The 22,751-nt window shown below is 36.9% G+C and overlaps 1 protein-coding gene and 1 pseudogene across 1 annotated transcript; one reads left to right on the forward strand and one right to left on the reverse strand.

Annotated features, from left to right (window-relative positions):
* Positions 1 to 7,269: 7,269 nt before the first annotated feature.
* On the forward strand, positions 7,270 to 7,382 carry LOC114683457 (annotated as a pseudogene).
* A 12,959-nt stretch (positions 7,383 to 20,341) lies between these two features.
* On the reverse strand, positions 20,342 to 21,280 carry LOC114683451 (olfactory receptor 13D1). Its single transcript, XM_028857763.1, has one exon. It carries the CDS (start codon positions 21,278 to 21,280, stop codon positions 20,342 to 20,344), a length of 939 nt encoding a protein of 312 aa, XP_028713596.1.
* Positions 21,281 to 22,751: the final 1,471 nt, after the last annotated feature.

Raw genomic sequence — 22,751 nt, forward strand, 5'->3', positions numbered from 1 at the left:
TTGGTGGAATGTGGCTGTAGTGGCTTGTTGGCTTAGAAGGCACGGATGAATGTGGTGGTGGTGGGGAAAGGGACGTGCCTCAGGTTTCTGAACCCAGGGCAAACCACACCAGAAATCCTGCCTTACCCTCTCACAGGGCTTCTTTTACATCATCCGCTAATTTCAGCCTCCACCAGTTGGCTTAATCTTAGTAGGAGATTCTTTTCCTTCTTGCATGAATTGATATGGTTTTCTTTATTCCTGACCAGCATCCCCAGATTCTAGAGGTACAAAATTCCTCTTGACAAGATTAATCCTTTTATCAGTTTCATTTTCTAAGAGCTATGCCCACTAGACCCCTAGTTCTTTCCTTAAGATGGCAAACAGTGATTCTGGGATCTCTCTACACATCCAGGGGAATCTCTCTCACTTTGCATTGAAGACACTACAAGATCTAGTTTTTCTGCTTTTGTTTGCTTGGTTTTGTCTTTGTTAAACTTCTATTTTAAGGAAAGGGAATATGGAATTTAAACCTTTGAGACATGCTTCTTTTAAAAATGTGTTTTATCAACTCCCTTAATTTAGTTTGGGTAGACACAAAACTCAGCATTAGGAGCTATTTTTTTTTTTTTCGAGAACAAACTATTGTATTAAAAAGCATGGAGAGACAAGCACATGGCATTCTGCTTCTCAATTCTTTGTGTAGAGCTTGTTTTTTTCTTTCTACAGGCTTTTATTTTTTATTTTTATTTATTTTTTGGTTCCAAAAGCAAAACCTATTCCCCAATGTAATACATGTCCTTTTTCCATTTTGAGTTTAACACATCTTTAAAGTATACAGGCTGATTTAATTCAACATTTTTTTTCTATTATCTAATGTCTCTCTGCATCTGTCATTCCTTTCTCATTCACATTTAAAAATTTAAAGTTAATAAAGTATTGTGTAATCTATCTTCAGGGTTCTTTATTACCCCTGTCTGTTTATTAAGTATATCTTTTAAATTGTAATTAGATATTTCTATAACTGCTTGACCTGTAGGATTGTGTGGTATACCTGTAATATGCTTTATGTTGTAAATATAAATATGCAAATGTAAATATGCAAAAAGCTGTTTCATTTTTACTAGAGACATATGCTGGAGTATTGTCAGTCTTAATTTGTACAGGTATGCCACGATGGCCATAACTACTAAAAATGTATAATTATATAATCAGCCTTTTCAGAACTCAAAGCAGTTGCCCATTGAAATCCTGAATATGTATCTATGGTATGGTGTACATATTTTAATTTTCCAAACTTTGCAAAATTAAAACCTTCCATTTGCCAAATTTCATTTCTTTGAGTACCTTTTGGGTTACTTCCTGCTGATAGTGGAGTTTGGTTATACCAAGAACAAGTAGGACATTTTCTTATAATTTCCTTGGCTAGTTGATAAGTGGTAGAAAAATCTTTTTTCAAACCTTCGCTATTAACATAGTGTTTCTTATGAAATTCTGAGGCTTCTTGTACATTTTTTTTTAAATCAATAGATGATCAATTTCATCATTACCTTGTGCCAGAGGGCCTGGTAGACCCGTATTGGATCTGAAATGTGCTATATTTTATATTTCTGATTATTTCTTGTAATTGAATAAATGACAAAGTTAATTCTGAATCATCTGGAATATGTTCAGCAATTTCAATATGTTAAATAACTTTCTGCATATTGAGAGTTAGTAACTATATTAAGAGGCTCTGGAAAAGTCTAATAATACCATGAGAAAGCATATAATTCTGACTTTTGAACAGAATCATAAGGGCTTTGAGCCACTTTACTTAAATTTCCTGACTTATAGCCTGCCTTTCCTGATTTTTTTGCAACAGTATAGAATGTAGGGGCTTCAGAAATTGGTGTTCCCTGTACAATGTGAGGAAGAATCTAATCAGTTCTCTTTATCAGAGAAGTCTCTTCTTACATTTGGAATATTTGTTTCTAATCTCTTCCAAAAAAATTACTGCAAGCTCCTTGCCAATGTTCATTTTCTTTTTATAATGAGGAAATTTCAGCATTAATAAAAGGTGCCACAATTTCTGATGATCTCTCCCTTCTCATTGATGAAGTCTCAATTTTCCTTTCAGAATCAATTCAAGAACCTTTTCTACATAGGTATTTAATTTTTTTTTACTCTGTTTGTGTGGCTAAAAAAATCCATTCTAAAATATTATCTTTTCTCTACATAAGAATCCCTACGGGAGAATGCATAGAAGGTAAAATAAGCAGAATACAATCAAGCTCTGGATCCAAATGATCCTCATGTGCATCTTGTAATTTCTTTTCTACCAAAGCCAATTCTCTCTCAGATTCAGCTGATAATTTTCTCAGACTATGTAAATCCTTATCACCTTGTAAGTTTTGGTATAAATTACTTAGTTCTTGAGTTGTCAATCCAGTTGTAGGCCATAGCTAGTTAATATCTCCCAGCAATTTTTGAAAATCATTGTGAGTTCATCTTTACTAAATAATACCAAAATGCTTTATAAATTTATACTCTTTATAGCAGCATATGGGGGCTTTCTGACTATCTCTTTATTATCTTTTTTTTGTAATGATAATAAATGCCTGTAAATGATAATAAATTCATGTAAATGCCTCATATAACAAATAGGACCAGTTACAGGGTGATGAAAATTGAGGCCGGTTAAGAGAAAAACAGATTTGGTGTTATTCCTGCTTGATTTTGTTGAACTCATGAAACTGCAAAAGGAAGCAGTCAAGGTTGCAACCTTAGCCAGATAGGAGGACAGTTACACGTTAGATGCTTGTCTCCTGGATCTACATCTCTGGGCAAATGTATTCTGCATTTACCTCCTTGGGTGAGCACTTTTGTGCATCTGTGCTATATTCTGTAGCCACTAGATGGTGGCATAAACCAACTTTTGCATGGTTTTGTGTGTGTGTGTGTGTGTGTGTGTGTGTGTGTGTGTGTGTGTGACTTTTAACTGTTTAAACTGAAGGTATTTAGAATAACTTAGCTTTCAGGGTACTTTTGTTTTGTCTTGAATTTGTTTTGTGTTTATGTGTCTGGTGATGGCTTATTTCATAAAGAGAAAAATGTTAACATTTATGGATTGCATTATTACTACTATCAACAATATGAAGAATTAAAAATATTATCAATAAAAGCAAGAATTAAAAATGAAAAACAACTTTCATGCCACCTTATTAAAAATAGCCTTAATCATGTCATTGAATATTTGTTAAGAAACTGTGTGCATTATGTTGTACATTGCTTTAGGGAGGGATAAAGAATTCAAAATATTCTAAGGGGAATTAAAAAACCAACTACTGCATATTTCTTTTGCTTATTAATATATCTTGGTGTTTCTATATTAGACTATTTGCTGGTATCCTTATCAGAGTAAGTAGCAGAAAAATTGTGAACAGCTCAATATTTAACTGTAGCAAGCACTTATTTAATTATTGTATTAATAATACAAATTTGTATGTATCATGTCATTTGTAGATATCCTAAGGAGTTAGCTGTCCTTAAAGTTTACATAGGAAGATGGATTTGGTACCTGTTAAATTGCTTCTCTGGAACCCAGGATAAATATCACATAGACAGTATTTCTGGATGCTTTTTTGTTTTTTTGTTTTTTTTCCTTTCCTTGTTATTAGTTAAGACACCTTTTAGCTTTATGTACTCATCTGCATCCTGGCATTTTCTCATGAACATCAAATGCACAATCCTTGTTCAGTGCTCTGGTATTCTAGATACCTACTGGGTGATGAATTGGCTTTTTAACCTAATTTTACTTGAATCTCACCAATTGATATTAAAGTATTTTACAGTTTGTTGTATTTTGTTTATTGACAATATTGTGTTGAAGATTGGAATATTAGCACAAGAACTTGCAGGCTGTGTTCAAACAAGAGGGACGCATTGTCTCCCCCCTTGTTAGATGTTTCAGCATACTGCCTAGGATACTTACACACATTCTAAGATCTAGGTTCGGATGCCCTTCTGTGTCTTTTGAAAGTGTGCAAATGGTTTATGGGAAATCTGAACTCGTTGCCTTAAGAGTTCCTTTCATAAACATGTCACATTAGCTCTGCAAGATAGATTGATGATGCTGTAGGACACAGGTCTCCCTTGGCTAGGCCTTCCCTCAGTACTGAGCTTCAGTCTTTTGTGCACTCATTCCTTGGCAGCCTCTGCCATGCTTAGCTGCATCCTGGTGTGGACCCTACTGCTGAGTTTCCATCAGATACCTTGTCACAGTTGAGGTGCCTGGATTGTAGGAGAGAACCTGTAGAGTTCCTGAGTAGAACTGTGCTTTAGCAGTCAATGGAACAGAAATGATGTTCTGCCTTCAATTTTTCTTTTTAATTGTGTTAAGGAAAAATAGTGCCTGAATGTCCAGTAGAATGGACAGAGTAGCTCCCGGAGTGATTTCCCGCCTCACTTGAACACTAGAGCTTCTGAAATAGACATTTGTTGCAATGGAGAAAAACTATCTGTTAGTCTGAGCAGTACTATATTGGGAGAAGAAAATAATTTGAAATAATTTGAATAAAAAACCAAAGATTGGATATGGAGTTGATCACATTGTCCAGAAGAATCTCCCCACCCTAAAGAGTTCATTTTAACCCAAAGCATGCACCTACTTTCAGCATGAGCAACACAAGGTATGGCAGAAAGGACACCTCCTTAGCAGAATTTTTAAAGATTTTCCTTCTGTTTCCATTGTTCTCGTCTATTGGCTATTGTATTTGGACTCTATATTAAAAGATTCCTGACAGACTCAGGCCAGGGAAGCAGGTATGCTAACTCCAGATCTTTACCTCCTCCTCTATTCCTCCAAGTCCTACCCCAAGGCACACCCCCAGCTCTGTAGCAGACCACTTGCTGCAGTCTCCCTTCTCCCTCCACCCCCATCTCTAGTGAATCACACAGATCTTCCCCTCCTATCTTTCTTTTCTGTACTCATCACGTTCTCTCATCCCCCAACTCCAACAGGCATTCCCTGGTAACCAGCAGGCTGCTCAGGCCAGGGAAGCAGGTAGGCAAGCTTCATATCTTCACTCTCACTCTGTTCCTCCATATCCAACCTCCCAGTCTCATCCCCAGCTCTGTAGCAGACCACCTGTTACTTTGTCTCCTCTTTGCTCCTGTTCCCAGAGCACTAAGCAGATTATAATAAAGCAAGCATCATGCTTTCCTCCCTCTTTTGGACCCCTTAGCATCCCCTTCTTATTCCCTTCCCATCTCCATTCTTAATATTCAGCCCCCAATACCTAGAAACACATTTTACCAGGAACCCCCGGTGGCCACACCTATCAGGATCCCAGAAGGATTTCCTACCAGACACTGCACAGCCACCACTCTATTCTGAGAACCAGAGAGGGCAACAGAAAGCAAGGAACAAAACACCCACCCAACAAAGACAAGACCATTATCAGTACCTAGAATTATAATCTTTCCAAGACACGATGCAATCACAAAGACACAATAACAGCCAGGACAATGTGTCTCCATTAGATCCCAGCAACCCTGCTACAGTAGGCCCAGAATATTGCAGCACAGCTGAAGCACTAGACAAAGATACTTAAAACAGCCTCTATGGATGGGATAGAGGTTCTTAGAGGGAACAAAAGAAAATCCCATAAAGAAACCAATGAGAGAGAGCGAGAGAGCACAAGCAAACAGCGGAAGGAAATGGATAAAACAGTTCATGACTGCAAAGTAGAAATAGAATCCACAGAGAAAATCCAAACTGAGGGAAATCTGGAAATGAAAAATTTAACTTGAACAGGAACCCCAGAGGCACGCCTCACCAACAGAAGACAAGAGGTGGAAAAGAGAGTCACAGGCACTGAAGACACAATAGAAGAAATGGGTATCTAAGTGACAGAAAATGTTAAATCTTAAAAAAAATCTGTCCCCAACCCCTCAGAAAATTTGGGACACTATGACAGTATCAAATCTAAAATAATATGAATAGGGGAAGGAGAAGAAACCCTAGTGAAAGGTAAAGAAAACATTTTCAACAAAATCATAGAAGAAAATTTCCCAAACCTAAAGAAGGAGATGAGAACAAATACAGACCCTTAAAGCCAGGCATTATGCAAAAGGTGAGAAACCTTGGAACTCTCAGCCCTAAAACAAATGTCTTCATCAAATCTCTCCTCTCAGATATCAGGGAACCCCATGGAATAGGAGACAGAAAAAGCCAGAGGGGATGGAGAACACCAATAAAACAATGTTCTCTAAATCAATAGGCTTGATGCACATATGAACTCACATAGACTGAGGCAGCATGCACAAGACCTGCATCAATGTGCACCATCTAGAGTCCTAGAGCTGAAAGAAGAAGTGGACACCTTTCCCCATCCTTAACCCAGGAGCAATCTTCAATTGATGACCACTTACAAATGAAAATTTAGTTTGCTCCAAGAGAGTCTCACTGGGAAAACAAACTACTGCTAAGCATAGGCTGTTTGCCCAGCAGTAGATGGCCAACACAAAATGAACTCAATGGCATCTTTGATAAGATAAAATTGAAAAAAATATATATTCTCTCTCTTTTTACATCATAAGTCCTTTGTGTATATATTATGTCTTCCACTTTAGTGTTTTTTGGAATTCCTGTGTGTGAATGAGTGGACCTCTGTTTTTTGTGCCTTCTCTTGGACTCTTTTCCTGCTGTTCATATACTAATATGATATGTGTAGTTTCAAAAATATAACTTAAATTCATTCAAACACATAAGATTTCAAAAGAATGAAAAACATTGATATTAAAGCCACTACTACATTAAAATCAGGAGTTTGTGCAAAGTGCTATCATGACCTTATAATCACACAATTGTAGGAAATATTTACATAGGTGTACAGAGTTGCCTATTAAGACAACTTATGCAAATTATTTAAATAATGAATGGAAAACAAGACACATCTACAAACCCACTGTATAGCTGGTACCCTAAATAGCTCTTGCTTTTGCAGTGTAAGGATGCCAGTCTTTGGATGACATATCACCATGGCTATCGTCTTCTTTTGAAAGCACCTGCTCTTTTACTATTCACTACTGTGGGGATGCTAGGTTTAATCTTATCATTTATGCTCATGTGTGTTTATAATCAGCTTCACTGTAAGCAAATTTGTGTCAACATTAAAAGAGTGGAAGTATGAAAAAATCTTTGTCAAAGTCTTCCAATGACATGGGTCTGGAGAGAAGTGAGCTTCATTTTCCAAATTGTTTTCTTTACCTAAAAAGGCAATTCATTGTTTGAAAAATATAAATCTTGTGTTTTATGCAAGGAGAGAAAGACAGCACTCCCCTCGACAAAGAAGGGCCTAACAACAGGGCCTGTGGTTAAGGCAGTGCCAGGTGATGACTGTTTTCAAACTCTTGTTTCTATTTCCTAGTTTCCCTAACTTTGGAGACTACATCAGTGTAATGAGTCTTTCTCCATCCCACCAACCAGCTCTCAAATAAGACTTCTTATTAATCATGAAAGCTTGCCTATAGCTTGGGCGTTTTCCTAACTAGCTCTTATAACTAACCTATTTATATTAATCTACATTCTATCATGTGGCATTACCTCTCTTCAATCTTGCAACACCTGTTTCCTCTTCATGTCCCTGGCATCTCCTTTATGCCTAGATTCCTCCTCCTCTTCTTTTCTCTCCCCAGAAATCCCACCTATATCTCCTGCCTAGCCATTGGCCATTCAGTTTTTTATTTCACCAATCACAACAAATGCATCTTCACACTGCGTACAATATCCCACAACATTTTCCCCTTTTTTGGTCAAAATAAAAAGGAAAGGTTTTAACTCTATTATAGTAAAACTATATACAATAAGACAATTATCAAGTAAGAATTATATTCACAATGTTTAGTCCATATGTATTTGTCAAATTCGGATAAAGTATTATCTATCCTATCTTAGTGAGTCCGAAGTTTTACCTAAAACATTTTATATTATAACTTGTATTACCATCCTAAAAATATCTTTTTAGACCTAAAAACATCTTATTAGAAAACAACTTAAGCTTTCATGTTTCTCAACCTTATAAACTTTGTCTTTTAAGGAAGTTTTTTTTTCTTGAATTTGGTAATAAGGAAAACTGTATACTATTTAATCTTCAATCCCCATCAGAAACCCAAGAAGGATAAAATATTACTTGAGTAAACAGGAAGCACAGAGCAAGCAATTTCCAAAATTATAGAAATGACACAAACAGCTGGCTGCCTGGACAGTCACCCGAGGTTCCTCTGCAATGTTGGGGCATCTGTCTTCAGTGTTCAGGCTTAGAATATCTGACAGGCATTTTTGTGAAGCAGGAAATTTTTGAAGGACTCTCCTACTTTGTCTTGGCAAAGTTTGGCAGTCACTTTCTTTTGTGTTCTGCTTGTCCAATTTGGACAGCATTCTGTCAGCAGTTGAGACAAGGGCAGTTTCTTGCCCAGTGTCTAACTTTGCCACAATAAAAGCAAACTCCTCATGGAGGTTCTTCGATGCCCATCATCCCTGTTTTGAAGTAAATTGGTGCTGGAGGAACAGACATGTCTTACTGTCATAAAAAGTCTTAGGTTATTAAAACATCTTAAATGCCATATTCTGTAGGTTTCTGAAGTGTTTGAAGACCATCTTTCTATAGAAAATTTATCTGTTTGACCTTGAAAACATACCTAACATGGCCACAAATTTGATTGTTGGCCGACTAACTACTAACCTGCATTTCTTAATTATCCTGAATAGTTTGTAACAAAAACTTTCAAGGACTAGAAATTTACATTACGTTGCTAAATGAGCTGCATAGATACAATACCTTAAACAAGAAAAGAAACATATGTATAGTATAACAAAATAACTTTAAATTTGTATCAATATACAAAAATTCATACCAATGTAAAGTATTTGAGATTAATGGCTTCTTTTTAGTTTAAAGTAGATTCAATAATCTACCCTTTTACCCTATCATTTCTATATCCTTTTTTTCTTTTCAGAAAGAGATCCTTGGATCTAACCTTTGTGTAGTTTTCTCCCTTACCATGACCAGTAACAATATGCAATCAACCCCACTAAATTATGACAAACATCCATAATCCATTAAATGATCAAAAACCATCCACACTACCTCTTGGGAATGTGGTTATCATGTTCTCTAGACTTCTTCCTGTTGTCTGGGGGTGATGGCATCTTTAGGGGACCCTGAGAAAATTTAGATAATGATCAAGTCCTGGGGGAAATAGCAATATTATTTTTTGTCTAGTCTCTGTGTGATGGGAAAGTATAGAGCTTATCTGATGTCTTGGCTGGACAGTCTGTGAGACTGCACTGTTTTAGCTAGCAACTTTGAAGTTGTTCTGAATACAGAATTTTGAGGAAACTGTAAGAAAGGAATTTTGAGAGGCTGAATCACCTGGGCTACTTGTCTTTATTGACATCTGGTCCTTTTTTTCTTAAGACACATAAAGTTTTAAAGGTAACACATATATCTGTATTAACACAAGTATGGAATGTGCAGTGTGAACAAGTCAGTTAAAGATGATTTTTTTTTGGTTGTTTTATGTTTTAGAAGGTAAAAGCATCTGTTAGCTTTATGTTTGTTTGGACTGTATAACAAAGCCTTTGTCCATGCCATATGAAAGGATGGAATGTAATAATAAGTCATGAGGACTCTGTAGCCAACAAGATTTATCATGTTTCATCCAGTCATAGAGTTGTTCCTGTAGTAGAGGGATCAGCATATACATCACCTTACCTGTAGTATTTATTGATTTCTTTTTTTATGCCTGTAGCCACGATTTTCAGAAGATCTCCCTCAATCAAATCTGATCTTTATTAATTTTGAAGAGAACTATAACTTTTTGTTTCCTGTGAAAACAAAAGCATAACCTCTCCCCTAATGCAACATATTTCCGACTTCCATTTTGAAGTTAAGACATTCTTAAAATATACAGGTTGGTTTAATTTAGCAGTTTCCAAAATCCAAATGCCTCTCAGCAGCATTTATTGTTTTTCATAAGTTAGCATTTAAACAATTCAAAGCCAACAAAGCACCATACAGGATCCAGACACCCTGTGTATTTCCCATCTTAACATGGTTTATTCTTTTTATATTACTTTATTCTTTCTTCAAATACTTTATTATTTTAAACTATTTTTCTATAACTGTATGTACCCATTTTGTTTTCTGTCTTTAGCACATGTTTAAATGTACTATATCTGTTCAGAGGATTTCTCAATCTAGACCTGACTTTATTAAGCACCTGCAGCCATGCACTTGCAGTGGTCTCTGCTATGTGAGCCAAACCTTAAACTGCCATGTCAGCCACCACACATCTCAGTTTAGAGCATGGCACTGGCACATGGCACTGGCAGTTGGCTCCAGGTCTCAGGCAGTGACCATTAGCTGCCTCTGTATGCTGAGTACCAGCCCATCTGAGAGACTGCAAGACTAGGAAGCCATGTCTGGCTCCTTGTCCAGAACTTTTTTTTTTTTTAGCTTTCTCAGGCCCTATGTTTGGATATTTAAGCCTCTGCATTGGATGTCGTATATAGTAGATTTTTCTTTGGGCTGCCAGCTCACAAATAATGACACAGAGACTTGTTATTAAGTATGAAAGCTTGGCCAGTAGCTTAGGCATGTTCCAAACTAGCTCTTATAACTTAAATCAACCCATTTATATTAATCTACATTCTATCACTTGTTGTTACCTCTCTTCCATCTTGTATCTCCTGTTTCCTCTCCATGTCTTCTGGCTTCTCCCATGTGCCTAGATTCTTCTTCCTCTTCCTTTCTCTCCCTGGAAATCCTGCCTCTACCTCCTGCCCAGCTGTTGACCATTCATCTTTTTATTATACCAATCACAACAAGAGATCTTCACATAGAGTACAAATATCCCATAACACGTCAACACCATTCCTATTTGATACCTTTTTTGTTGTTGTTGGAATCAATTGTCACTGAGTCTGATTTTTGGAAGAGGCATATCCATGCTACTAGAGCCTTCTCTAATACTACCCTACTTGACAGGTTAATCCTCATGTCTATGTAGCTTCCCTTCTCATTTAAAAGAGGTTTCACAATTTCTACCTTATATTCTTAAATGTTTTAATAGTACCTAACTCATGTTCCTAAACTGACTCCCTCTTTTCTCTTTCACTCTTAGGGAGTGTCCCCAATACTGTTTCACACAGCGGGGACCATCACACTCTATTTGCTTATTTGGTACATAGTGTCCTATATTCTGGGTTTTGGTGTTGCTTTCTTACTCATATTCATGTTCCTTTGTAATGATGATGTTTAAATGTTACTAATTAAAACAAAAACAGCCAACAAGAATCTCAAAGAAATGGACTCACTGAAGGGAACAAAGAAAATAATTTAGAGCGGGCTGGTTTGTTTCCATCATTTTCTTGTAACCTGTGTATGCCTGTCTTGTGGCTTACTCCTTCCTCTCTCATTCTGCAGTACTTCCATACATTTGTTCTATAGATGATGCTTTGGAGAGGAACTTCACCAACGGCTTCTCACTGTGGAATCACTGCATCAACATTGTGTTTTTCTGTTCATAGTATCCATTCAATGAAGGGAGTTCAGTCTCTACCAGAAAAATAAATAATAAAAATCTGGATTCTAATGCATTTTGGGCTTTTTGTATAAGTGAAAATACTATTTGTGTCATGTTTTAAACTCTCTTAGCAGTATATTTTTCCATATAAATGTTTTTAAATTAAATTTTTAGGGTTTTTTTCTCATGTTTTGTTATGCCCTCCTTGCCTTATAGAAGGTACACATTTCCTTTTCCTGTGTTTGAAGTATTCGTTTATATTTTCCTTTGGCTGATTGTAGTTCCCTCTTAGGTTACATACTATTTCACTTAGCATATGAACTGCCATATATCCCAGGATACTTCTGTTCTCTGTAGTCTAAGGTATTTATAATACCTGTTTCTGTTTCTTTAGGAAAGAAAGAAAGCCTATTTATTTATTTATTGAATCATGAGTTACGTTGTTAGGCATGCCATTCTTTTTTAAAATTGAAAATAGATTCTTTTCTCATATAATATATCTTGACTATAGTTTGCCCTCCCTCTACTCCTCCAAGTTCCTCCCCATCTCCTCTCCCTTCTGTCTATCATTAAAAAACAATAGGCCTCTAAGAGATAAAAACCAAAAACAACAAAATAATATATAATAAGATGAAGCAAAAACTATCATATCAAAGTTGGACATGGCAACCCAACAGGAGGAAAAGAATCCCAACAGCAAGGACAAGTCAGAGACCCACTCATACTCACAGCCAGGAGCCCATAAAAATACTAAGCTAATAGCTATAATATATATGCAGAGGACCTGGTGTAGACTCTGTGCTTACTGCTTCAGTCTCTGTGAGCTCATATGTGATTGGTTTAGTTGATTCAGAGGGCCTTGTTCTCCTGGTGTCTTCCATCCCCTCTGGCTCTTACAGTCTTTCTGCCTTCTTAGGAAACAATATTTTAGTGTCAAAGAACCAACATAATTCAGACTGCTTTCTGTAGTCATGATGCAGCAGCCTATAAATCCATATTAAAAAGAACAAGTCCAAAATTTAGTTTAAACATGGAATCTTAAAAAAAATGCAGTGCTACCCACTACAAAAAATACTTCTAAACAATTCTCAGATTACAAATATCATGATGAAAAAAATCAAAATATTCATAAACTTAAGGATAACATATTTGTTATCAAAAAGAATAATGTATAAAGGAATTTTATGGTTCAATACATATACTGAGAAATAAACACTGTCAATACACAGGGATCTGAAGGAGCTAGAAAAAGAAAAGAAATCTGATGACATTTAGGGACAAAGCGTTATATTTTATAAGGCAACTACAACATAAGTACACAAGTAATTAAAAATGGACAAAGAACTAAATAGGAGTAACCCTCCAAAGAGGACCTGTAGATGGCCTTTCCTGTGACTCCTCAGTCTTATCAACATTGTCTACTATTTGAGCACAAATTCATTTTAATATAAAGTTGTTTCCATCTACTTGTCTGATTGATAGTAATTTCATTTGTTATTGTCTCTGACATGCATTTTTTCTCTTTCAAAATGCCTTGAATTTTAAAACTTTTGTTTAAACTGAGTAGGTACACGGCTAGTAATAGCAGTGTTAGTTGTATTAAGTGAAATTTTGTAACTTTATAAATACATAATGGTAATGAAGCTTCCAGATTAATACTTATAATCATCTGAATCATTGTTATAACACAGCTGCTATGCAGTTATGTTGTTTTCAACCAATAGTAACTGACATTTATTTTGCCCTTCATCTGATGTGAGAAGGTACAGGGAGGAACCAACTCTGATAATTTATAGATTGCTTGGTTTAAACTTTAACTTAATGTTTATTAAGTTTCCATATCAGAAAGGCTCTGGGGAAATGTGTGTGATTATGAAACTTCGTTGTTTTAAGAAGAGCAGCATTATACAATATATAGGTAATTGTGTAGATATATAGGTGTTATGAATACCTTCCTGGCTTTAATTATATTAGTTGTTGAGTAAAAATTGTAAGAAAAACCATCTCTTCTTTGTTTGCTAAGGTTCACACAGCCTAACATGCCTGAGAAAATAGTATTCTTATTAGAAATAGCTAAAACCACAAGGAAGAATGTTGAACACAGGGCATCGTGCCAACTTGATTCTGATAAACCTGATGTATTTCTTCTCTTTCTTTTTATTCCCCTGTACTAATCCCCTGGGAATAACAAGTAAAACCCTGTCAAGGCTGTGCATAGTAAATTAAGTTTCACAGGGACCATTAAACTTTATTTTTAATTTTTCACTTGCAAGAGTTGTAAGTACCTATTAAGTTTTGCTTTTAAAATAACAGAACTTTCTTTTAAGGTGAGAGAACTTGCTATAAAGTTTTCACAGGAACTATTAAATTTATTTTAAGATTTTTCTCTTGTAAGAGTTGTAAATAGCCTAATTAAAAAGTTTTGACTGTTGAAAAATAGTTGAAACTTTTTCCCAAGTTAAGTTTAAGAAGATTTGTAGTCTGCTGCAGAGTGAAGCTTCTCTGCTGATAGCTGAGCAAGACAGTGATCTATGGGTATAGCAGAATGTCCTTAGGAGTCATTTTATTGCTGTTTGTGTTCCTTTAGCAGACAGGTAGTATTTGGTTTTCCCCTAGGTCCGTGGCCTATCTAGTCTCAGGATCTTGGCCAGCCAAGCAGTATGGTTTCCATCATATGGAGTGGGCTTTAGCTCAAATCAGATATTGGTTGGTTACTCCCACAAACTTTGTGGCACTATTGCACCAGCTTATCTTGCTGGCAGGTCACCATTGTAGATCGAAGGGTTTATAACTGGGGCGGTGTTTACCTTTCTCCTTTGATAGTATTCAAAATACCATGAACACTAGTCTGTAAGGGTGAAGGCTCCAGATAGGCACCAGCTCAACTTTTCTGTGTTGAACGAGTTGTGTAGGTGCTGTCTTCAGCAGTGGGATCTTACCATCAGTTTGTAGAGAGCCACCAATAACCTTGGCAATATCCTAGCTTGTTTAGGGCTTCCCATGGGATTCCTTTGACCAAGAATTTGATTAGTTGTGACCCATTCTCAGTACTGGAAGCTTCCTTTGGTGACAGTTGGGGCTCTGTCTCCCCTGTTACTTAGTGATTTCATTTAGATCAGCTTTGTATTTGTGTATCTTTTAGGAATCTTCTTCTGTATTGGGTTTCCATACCATTTTTCAAAGGACCTTCAGTTTTATCTGTCCTCACCATGTTTCCTCCCTAGTTCCTCCTTCCCCGCTCCTATTTTATCCTCCCATTCCAGTCCTTCCCTTTCCCATCTATAACTACTTTATTTCCCTTTCCTAGGGAGATGTGAACTCACAGAGATCCATAGCCAGACAATATCCAGAGAGGGGGAGACCTTGGAACATTCATCCCTAAAAAGGATTTCTTCATCAAATCTACACCCCGAAGTTCAGGAAACTCTGAGGAAGAAGAGGCAGAAAGAGTGTAAGAACCAGAGGGGACTGAGGATTCCAAGGAATCAAAGCCTTCTAAATACAGCACATATGAATTCATAGAGTTACTGGCAGAATTCATAGGGCCTGTGTGGATCTGCATCTGATGGGTCCTACAGCTAAAAGGAAAGTGGACACATGCCCCATCCCTAATCTAGAAGCAATACCCAATAGACAGTCACTTGCAAGTGAAATTTTTTTTTCTCCAAGGGAGTCTCACTGGGGAAAAATTGTTCTTAAGGATAGGCTGCATGCCTAGCAGTTGATGGCCAACACAATGAACTCAATAGCATCTTTGGAAGTTCTTTGTTTCACAATGTTAGGGCATTTTTTTTTTTTTTTTTTTTTTTTACATTACAGGTCTATGTGTATATATTATGGCTTTTGGTTTTGTGTTTTTGTGGGATTCTTGTGGATGTGAATGTATGTGTATCAGCTTATAATATGCATTTCATGTGCTTTTTCTTTGGCTCTTTTTCTTGCTTAGTTGTTATATCCTATTCTAATTTGCTTTTGCTTTACTTTATTTTATTCTTTAGATGCCTTTTTTTCTAAGGAGATACAGAAAGGGTGTGGATCTGGGTGCAAGAGGAGGTGAGGAAGAGTAGGGGGAGGGGAAAGTAATCAAAACATTGTATGAAAAAAATCTATTTTCAATAAAAGAAAAAAATAAGATTTATAATTATATCATTTAGGATTCAATTTCTACCTTTCACTCAGTCAGAGATAAATTCTTCTAAGGACCGTATACCTCACAAATTTTATATATTTCTTCAATAAAATCACATGCATTCTAAAACTTTCACAAATAAGGGGAGCAGAGAAAAGATAATGCTGAGCATCATGTACCTGCCATCCAGGTTCTGACTTTCATATTTTACTATATTTATTTAGAGTGGATGAGTCTGTTCTCTGTTCCTCCTTTATGTGTGAGTCACGTTTTGGATGTATTTTAAAGGAAGCTGTAGATGTCATTACCTTTTTTTCTCATAAGTACTTCATTGTGTCATTCATTACAGTTAAATATTTATAGTTTTCATTTCAATTAGAAATTTACAGGGAAGTGGATATGATCCACCAGCCCTGACCAATAAGGAATCTCCAATTGACAACTGCTTGCAAAGAAAAAATTAATTTTCTTCAATGGAGTTTCACTGAATATATAAACCACACTTAAGGATAGGCTCCATACCCAGCAGTTGATGGCCAACACAGAATCAACTCAATGGTGTTTTGTAGGTTTTTTTTTTTTTTTTTTTGTGTGTGTAATATTGATTTGTTTGGATATTTTTATCTTACTAGTCTTATGCTTGCATATTATGGATTTTGATTTTGTGTTTTTAGGGTTGTTTGTTTGTGTGTGTGTATGTATGTATGTATGTATGTATGTGTATGTGTCATTGTTAAGTTGCAGGTTCAGTAAGCTAGTTCAGGGATTATATCTGTATATAACTAGGCTGGGCAGGCTGTCAATCCGTTAGAATCTTCCAATGTCCAGAATGAAGAAAACCATATATACAATGAGGGAATATCATTTAACTCATGATATTGCTACAGTAGTTGCATGTATTACATGTATTACAGTGACACTCTGCACACTTAAAAAATAAATTCTCTTAAAAGACAAATATGGGCCAACAGGATGGCTTAGTGAGTACAGATGCTTGCCACCAACACTGATGGCTTGAGTTCCAAACCTAGGAAGGAGAGAACTGACTAATGAAAATTATCTCCTGACCACCACACCTGTATACACACACACACACACACACACACACACACACACACACACACACACAAATAAGTGTAATAAAATTATTTCTTAAAAAACAAATAGACCATATAAAAAAGTAAAATAGTGATTCAATGAATCATCTGATAGAAGTCCACTTTGTTATAATCGGTAGGGGTTCCAAAGCCCAATAATTCACAACTCTTCCCCCACTGAACTTTCAATAAACCAACAGCTGTGTGTGTAGTTAAAGAGAACATGGATCTTTGCACAGTAAGTACTTCAGCTTAACTACATTGCTGTAGAGTTTAAGTGGAGGGAATCAAGGGAAGATGATGAGAACACTTGAGGTCAGAGGAGACACTTGGAGAGGCGTGGAAAGTTTGTAGAGATAGGCCAGAGTGAAGGAGTTTTAGAATGACAACTGTCAGGATTGCTCAGGCAATGGAAAAACCTTATTTTCTTCAGTACAAGAATGTCAGTCACATGTCAGTTCATCCACTCATCCAGCACACACTGTAGCTGGTTTCTTTTCATTCTTTATTCTTTGGGGGTTCAGCCACCTAGATCTCAAATAAATACAAGGAGACTTATTCTTACTTATGAATGCCCAGCCCTAGCTTGGCTTGTGCCTAGCCAGATTTTCTTTACTTAAATTGTACCACCTACCTTTTGCCTCTGGCCTTTGACCTTTCTCTCTTCTGTGTGTCTTTCTTTACTTCTTACTCTGTTGCTGGCTAAGTGGCTATGTGGCTGGCCCCTGACATCCTCCTCTTCTTTTCTCACTCCTCCCTTCCGTCTTCCTTTTATTATTTCTGCCTGCCAGTCCTGCTTATTTATTTCTCTTGCCTAGCTATTGGCTGTTCAGTTCTTTATTAGACCAGTCAGGTGTTTTAGACAGGCACAGTAACACAGCTTCACAGAGTTAAACAAATGCAACATAAAGGAATGCAACCATCTTTGCATCATTAAAAAAATATTCCACAGCATAAATGAATGTAACATCTTAAACTAATATTCCACAACAACACACTTTTTTTAATGGGAGAAAGGGTTTATTTTGGCTCACAGTTCTAGGGTATAACCCATCATGGGAAATCATGGCAATAACAGCTTACAGCAGCTAGTTACCATTGTCCTCAGTCAGAAAGATGAATGCTCATTCTCAGCTCACTTTCTCCTTTTGATGCAGCCCAGAGATACTACCACTGTTCAAGACAATCCCCTAAAGCATTTGTGGAGGCTCTTATCTCCCAGGTGATTTCCCCCTCTCTGGATACTAATGATTATTTTGTTCTTGTTTATTTTTGTGACAGGTAGTGCAGGGTGACATTGAAGTTAAGATTTGCTTTGACAAATAATATTGGAGGGCAAAAATTTCTTGTGCATGTGAATGAGGTGTGTGCATATGTGGTGTATGTGCATGCGTGTGCATTCTCCTGTGCACACGTGGAGGCCACAGGAGGACATGAGGCATCTTGCTCTCTCTCTCTTTTTCCATCTTAGTAATTTGAGATAGGGTATCTCATGGAACCTGGAACTAGGCTGGAAGCTAGCAAGGTCCACTAATCACTTGTCTCCACAGCACTGGGATTATAGGCTCCTTTGAGGCCATGTCTGGCTTTTTAAATGGGCGTTGGCTTCGGAACTCCGGTCCATGTGTATTCATGCGGCAAGCACTCTCTTCCACCGAGCCGTCTCTAGCTCTTAGGGAAAAAAAATGCTTACCTTGAGAGTTTTCACAGCCCTTCTTCCATAACAGGCCCAGATTTCTCAACTTCTTTAAAATCCATCTTTCTCTAAATTCATTGCCTTTGTAGGATAGCTTATTTTGCATGAAAAAGATTACCGTGATTAAGGAAGGAGCAGAAGAGAGGTTGAAAACTGTAGGATGATTGGGCAATACGAAATGTTGGAAAGATGTTTTAAAGCAGCTGTGAACTAAAATGCAATAGGGCTTTTATAAGTACTGCTGTGGTATAGCAGTTTTAAAGAAACTCAAGTAGGGATGTTAAAAGTGTTTTTGTTTGATTCCAATCATGGTTCTTTCTTTGGTAAGAAGGAACCATGTTGATGCTGGTTTTGTCAGGGTTGTGATGTACTCATAACAAGAGGGAGACAATGGGCTGTGTTCTTTCTTTATTTGGCTTTGTATTATATGAGCACAAATCCTAAGTGTACAGCATGATGCACTTTTCTAACACAGCATACCACTCAAGTTTGTAGACTGACTTTTAAAATACATCACATCAGTCAAGGTGTTTGTAGACTGGCTTTCAATATTTTAAAATGCTTGCTGGTAAGGAATAGCCAAAATGAAAACTAGATTCCAGGAAAATATAAATATCCCTCAGCAAGTTTTGGGGAGGTGAGTGGACTACTTACATGTATGTCCATGGTCAATGGAGATCAGATTATTACGCTGAAGTTATTGAAGGAAATGTGGGCTGGTGAGGTGGCTCAGCAGGTAAACTTACTTGCTGCCAAGACTGATGGCCTGAATTTGATCCCTAGCACCCACATGGTGGGAAAGAGAGAACTGACTCCTACGAGTTGTTTTCTGACCTCTACACTTGCTTTGTGGCATGCAAGTACACACATACAGAATGAATAAATAAATGTGTTTTTAAAAACCCATGGATGCTGGAATCTTGGGACTAATTTAAATCTTTTAACTTTTTCCTCAAAAATAAGAATGGGGAAAGATAGGAACAAGGAGTTGGCAAGGGGATATTTAGTCAGGAATATACGATTGTAAACAGCAAGAATCCAATTAAGAATTGGGTAGATTATTGGCTCATAACCAAAAGAATAATTGTGAATTTTTCTTTAGCCACAGCTGGATCAAGGAGTTAAAGTAACAGCGCCAGATGCCTTCTCTTTCCCTCAAACACGTTCCCTTGCCTTTCATTTAGGCCTCTTCTGGGTTCTGGTAGAGAACTGGCCTCAGATTCTGTTTCTTCACCAACCTTAGCAGGAAGAATGCTGCTTTCTCAACCTGAAGCAGCATTTGGGACTGAGTGTGATCTGCCTGATGTAGCTGACTTGCTGTGTGGAATGGACTCACTAGAGTAGAGACACTCACTTAATTGGCTAGGCCTATGCTCAGTGCTTACCGCTATTTCCAGAAGGTGAGGCTAGCCTTTCCCAACACCACATGGGCTCAAAGGAAAATCTAGTAAGTTGTAAGAAGAAAGGATATTTTCTTTTACCATTAGAGGGGATTCTAGACCATAAAATAATGGGTGTTGAGTTAAAAAGTGAATGAACAGGAGACTTAAAAAAAAGAAGTAGATGATGGATGAAGGGAAACAGGAAAGAAATGGCACAGAGAAAAGGAAGACAAAAATGAGAGAAAAAAGAAATAGAGGATGAAATGGAGATAGAAGAAATGAGAAAGATTGAGTTATTGAAAAACTACAAGGGCTTGATGAGAAGAGCTGCATACAGTTAGAGAGTCTGCAAATGCTATAATATTCAGAAGGTTTACTTGACATATGTCAAAAAGAATGAGAGTTTCATCCTTGGCCTTTCAAGCAGACATTAAAAACACAGCATCTTATTTGATCCCAGGCTGAGTATCATATGCCTCAAGGCTTTTCATATTTTCTGTAGATACAAATGTTTACTCAAAATTTTCTTCACAGCTTCTTTTACCTCCTTATTCCTCAAGCTGTAGATGATGGGGTTTAGCATTGGCGTCACCACTCCATAAGACAGTCCAATGATTTCATCAGATGCTTTGGTGAGCTTTGATTTGGGTTTCATATACATAAAAAGGGCCGAACCATAGAATAAGATGACCACAGTTAGGTGGGCGGAACAGGTAGAAAAGGCTTTCTTTCTTCCTTCAGCAGAGTTAATTCTCAGGATGGAAGAAAGGATAAAAATATAGGATACAAAAATTAACAGCAGAGGAATAATCAACAAAGCAATACTGGCCACAGTCATAATAAGCACATTCATGGTGATATCTGAGCATACGAGTTTAAGAAGAGCCAGTATCTCACAGGTAAGGTGATCAATGACATTATTACCACAGAAAGGTAACACCATCGTCAAGACTGTTTGCACTAGTGAGTTTAGACAGCCTATGACCCAGGACCACACAGCCATGTGCACATATAACACCTTGTTCATGATTATAGGGTACCTCAATGGATTGCAAATGGCTGCATACCTATCATAGGCCATCACAGCCAGGAGGACACATTCTGTGGAGCCCAAGCCAAGAGAGATAACCATTTGCAGAGCACACCCAAGGAAGGAGATGGACTTTCTCTCTGACATAAACATGATAAGCATTTGAGGAATGGATGAAGATGTGTAACAGATGTCCAAAAAAGAGAGGTTCCTGAGAAAGAAGTACATGGGGGTATGGAGTCGGGAGTCCAGGACACTAATGATAATGAGGAGACTGTTTCCCAGAAGGATTATCAAGTACATGATGAGACAGAGCACAAAGAGGAAAAGCTGGAGTTCTGGATACTGGGAAAGCCCCACAAGAAAGAATTCCGTCACTGCAGAATAATTTCCCATCTTCACATACTTACCTCACCTATAGAATTCATACAAGGATGTGACTCAAGGAAACCTAGGATTTTGACAGAGACTAATAGGAAACTTTCACATCAATTATCTTCTTTGGTTCTTAGAAAAGTTCCTAGAATCAGCAATGGCAGAGTTATTATATTTTCCACTAATAATGAAAGAGACAAAGATAGGTAATATTGCTTAGCATCAAATGGCAGCAGAGACATGTAATTGTGCCAGGAAGTGAATGTAATCTCAGGTCAACTTCTTTCAAGTGTGGCCACATAAGTATTTTATTAATGAATATTTTGAAATAAAGCTATATCCTTTTTTTTTGAGACAGGTTTTTTTTTGAGACAGTAGTCTTGGCTGTCCTTGAACTTGCTCTGTAGACCAGGCTGACCTCAAACTCCATCTGCCTCTGCCTCCAAAGAGCTGGATTTAAGGCATGTGCCTCCATGACCAATTAAGTTGTGTCCTATTAAAGCTGTATTTAAAAGTATTATACCTTGCCACCAATTTAGACTATAACCCATCTAAATCACTTCACTTTTTAGAGTTGCAACTAGCTAGGCTAATGTCAGCTAAAGAAATGAGTGAAGAAAGAATGTTTTGGTAGTTTCTTTTGTGTATTAAATTAGATGGAATCTACTTGATGACATAGTACGGAGTTGCAATATGTCATTATAAATGAATATAGTATAATAAAATACATATTAAAACAATTTAAATATATGTTCATATTTAATAAATTATATTTTTAAGTCTAGTTGACTAAGAAGGAAAAAGTTGATTTAACTAAAAAATTTTAGAGGGCCTATATGTGGTGGTACACACATTTAATCTTAGCACTTGGTAGTCAGAGGTGGTTGATTTCTGTGAGTTTGAGGCCAGCCTGGCATACATATCAATTTCCAAACCAGTCAGGGCTACATAGTGAGACCCTGTCTCAAAAAATTCTTATTTTAGAAATTAGGGATTAAAGTTATAACAGGAGTATTTTTCTTAGAGCATCTAAACAGTGAGGAGTCTGGGAACCATGAAGTTGGTTCTCAGGAACTTCCAAGCACTGCATACAGTTTTGCTCAGCCTGGAATTCACTCTCCTTTAATTGAAATCACCAAGAATTACATTTTTTCCTTTTACAACTTTTCAGTTACCTCAAATTCTCTATTTTTCTCTTCCATTTATTTCCTAGATACACATTTTTTTGCTTTGCCAGATAAGTCAAAATAGCTTTATAAGTACTTAATAATGTATATTTTATTTCAATTTTTATATTTTGTGCTTTAAATGACATCCCAAAATATTCCATAGTAGTTTTGTTTTGGTCTATGAGGCTTTTGTGTGTGATGAAACTAATGGCTAATTTTGAGCACTTTGTTGTAACCTAATTACACTTTTGCAAGCTCATTGAATGCCTTAACTCATTAAGTCCAGCTATAGAGTCAGCCGTCTGAGCCAGCAGACCAGACCA

This window comes from Peromyscus leucopus, chromosome 2 (genome assembly GCF_004664715.2).
Source record: "Peromyscus leucopus breed LL Stock chromosome 2, UCI_PerLeu_2.1, whole genome shotgun sequence".
In the NCBI taxonomy this organism is placed as follows: Eukaryota; Metazoa; Chordata; class Mammalia; order Rodentia; family Cricetidae; genus Peromyscus; species Peromyscus leucopus.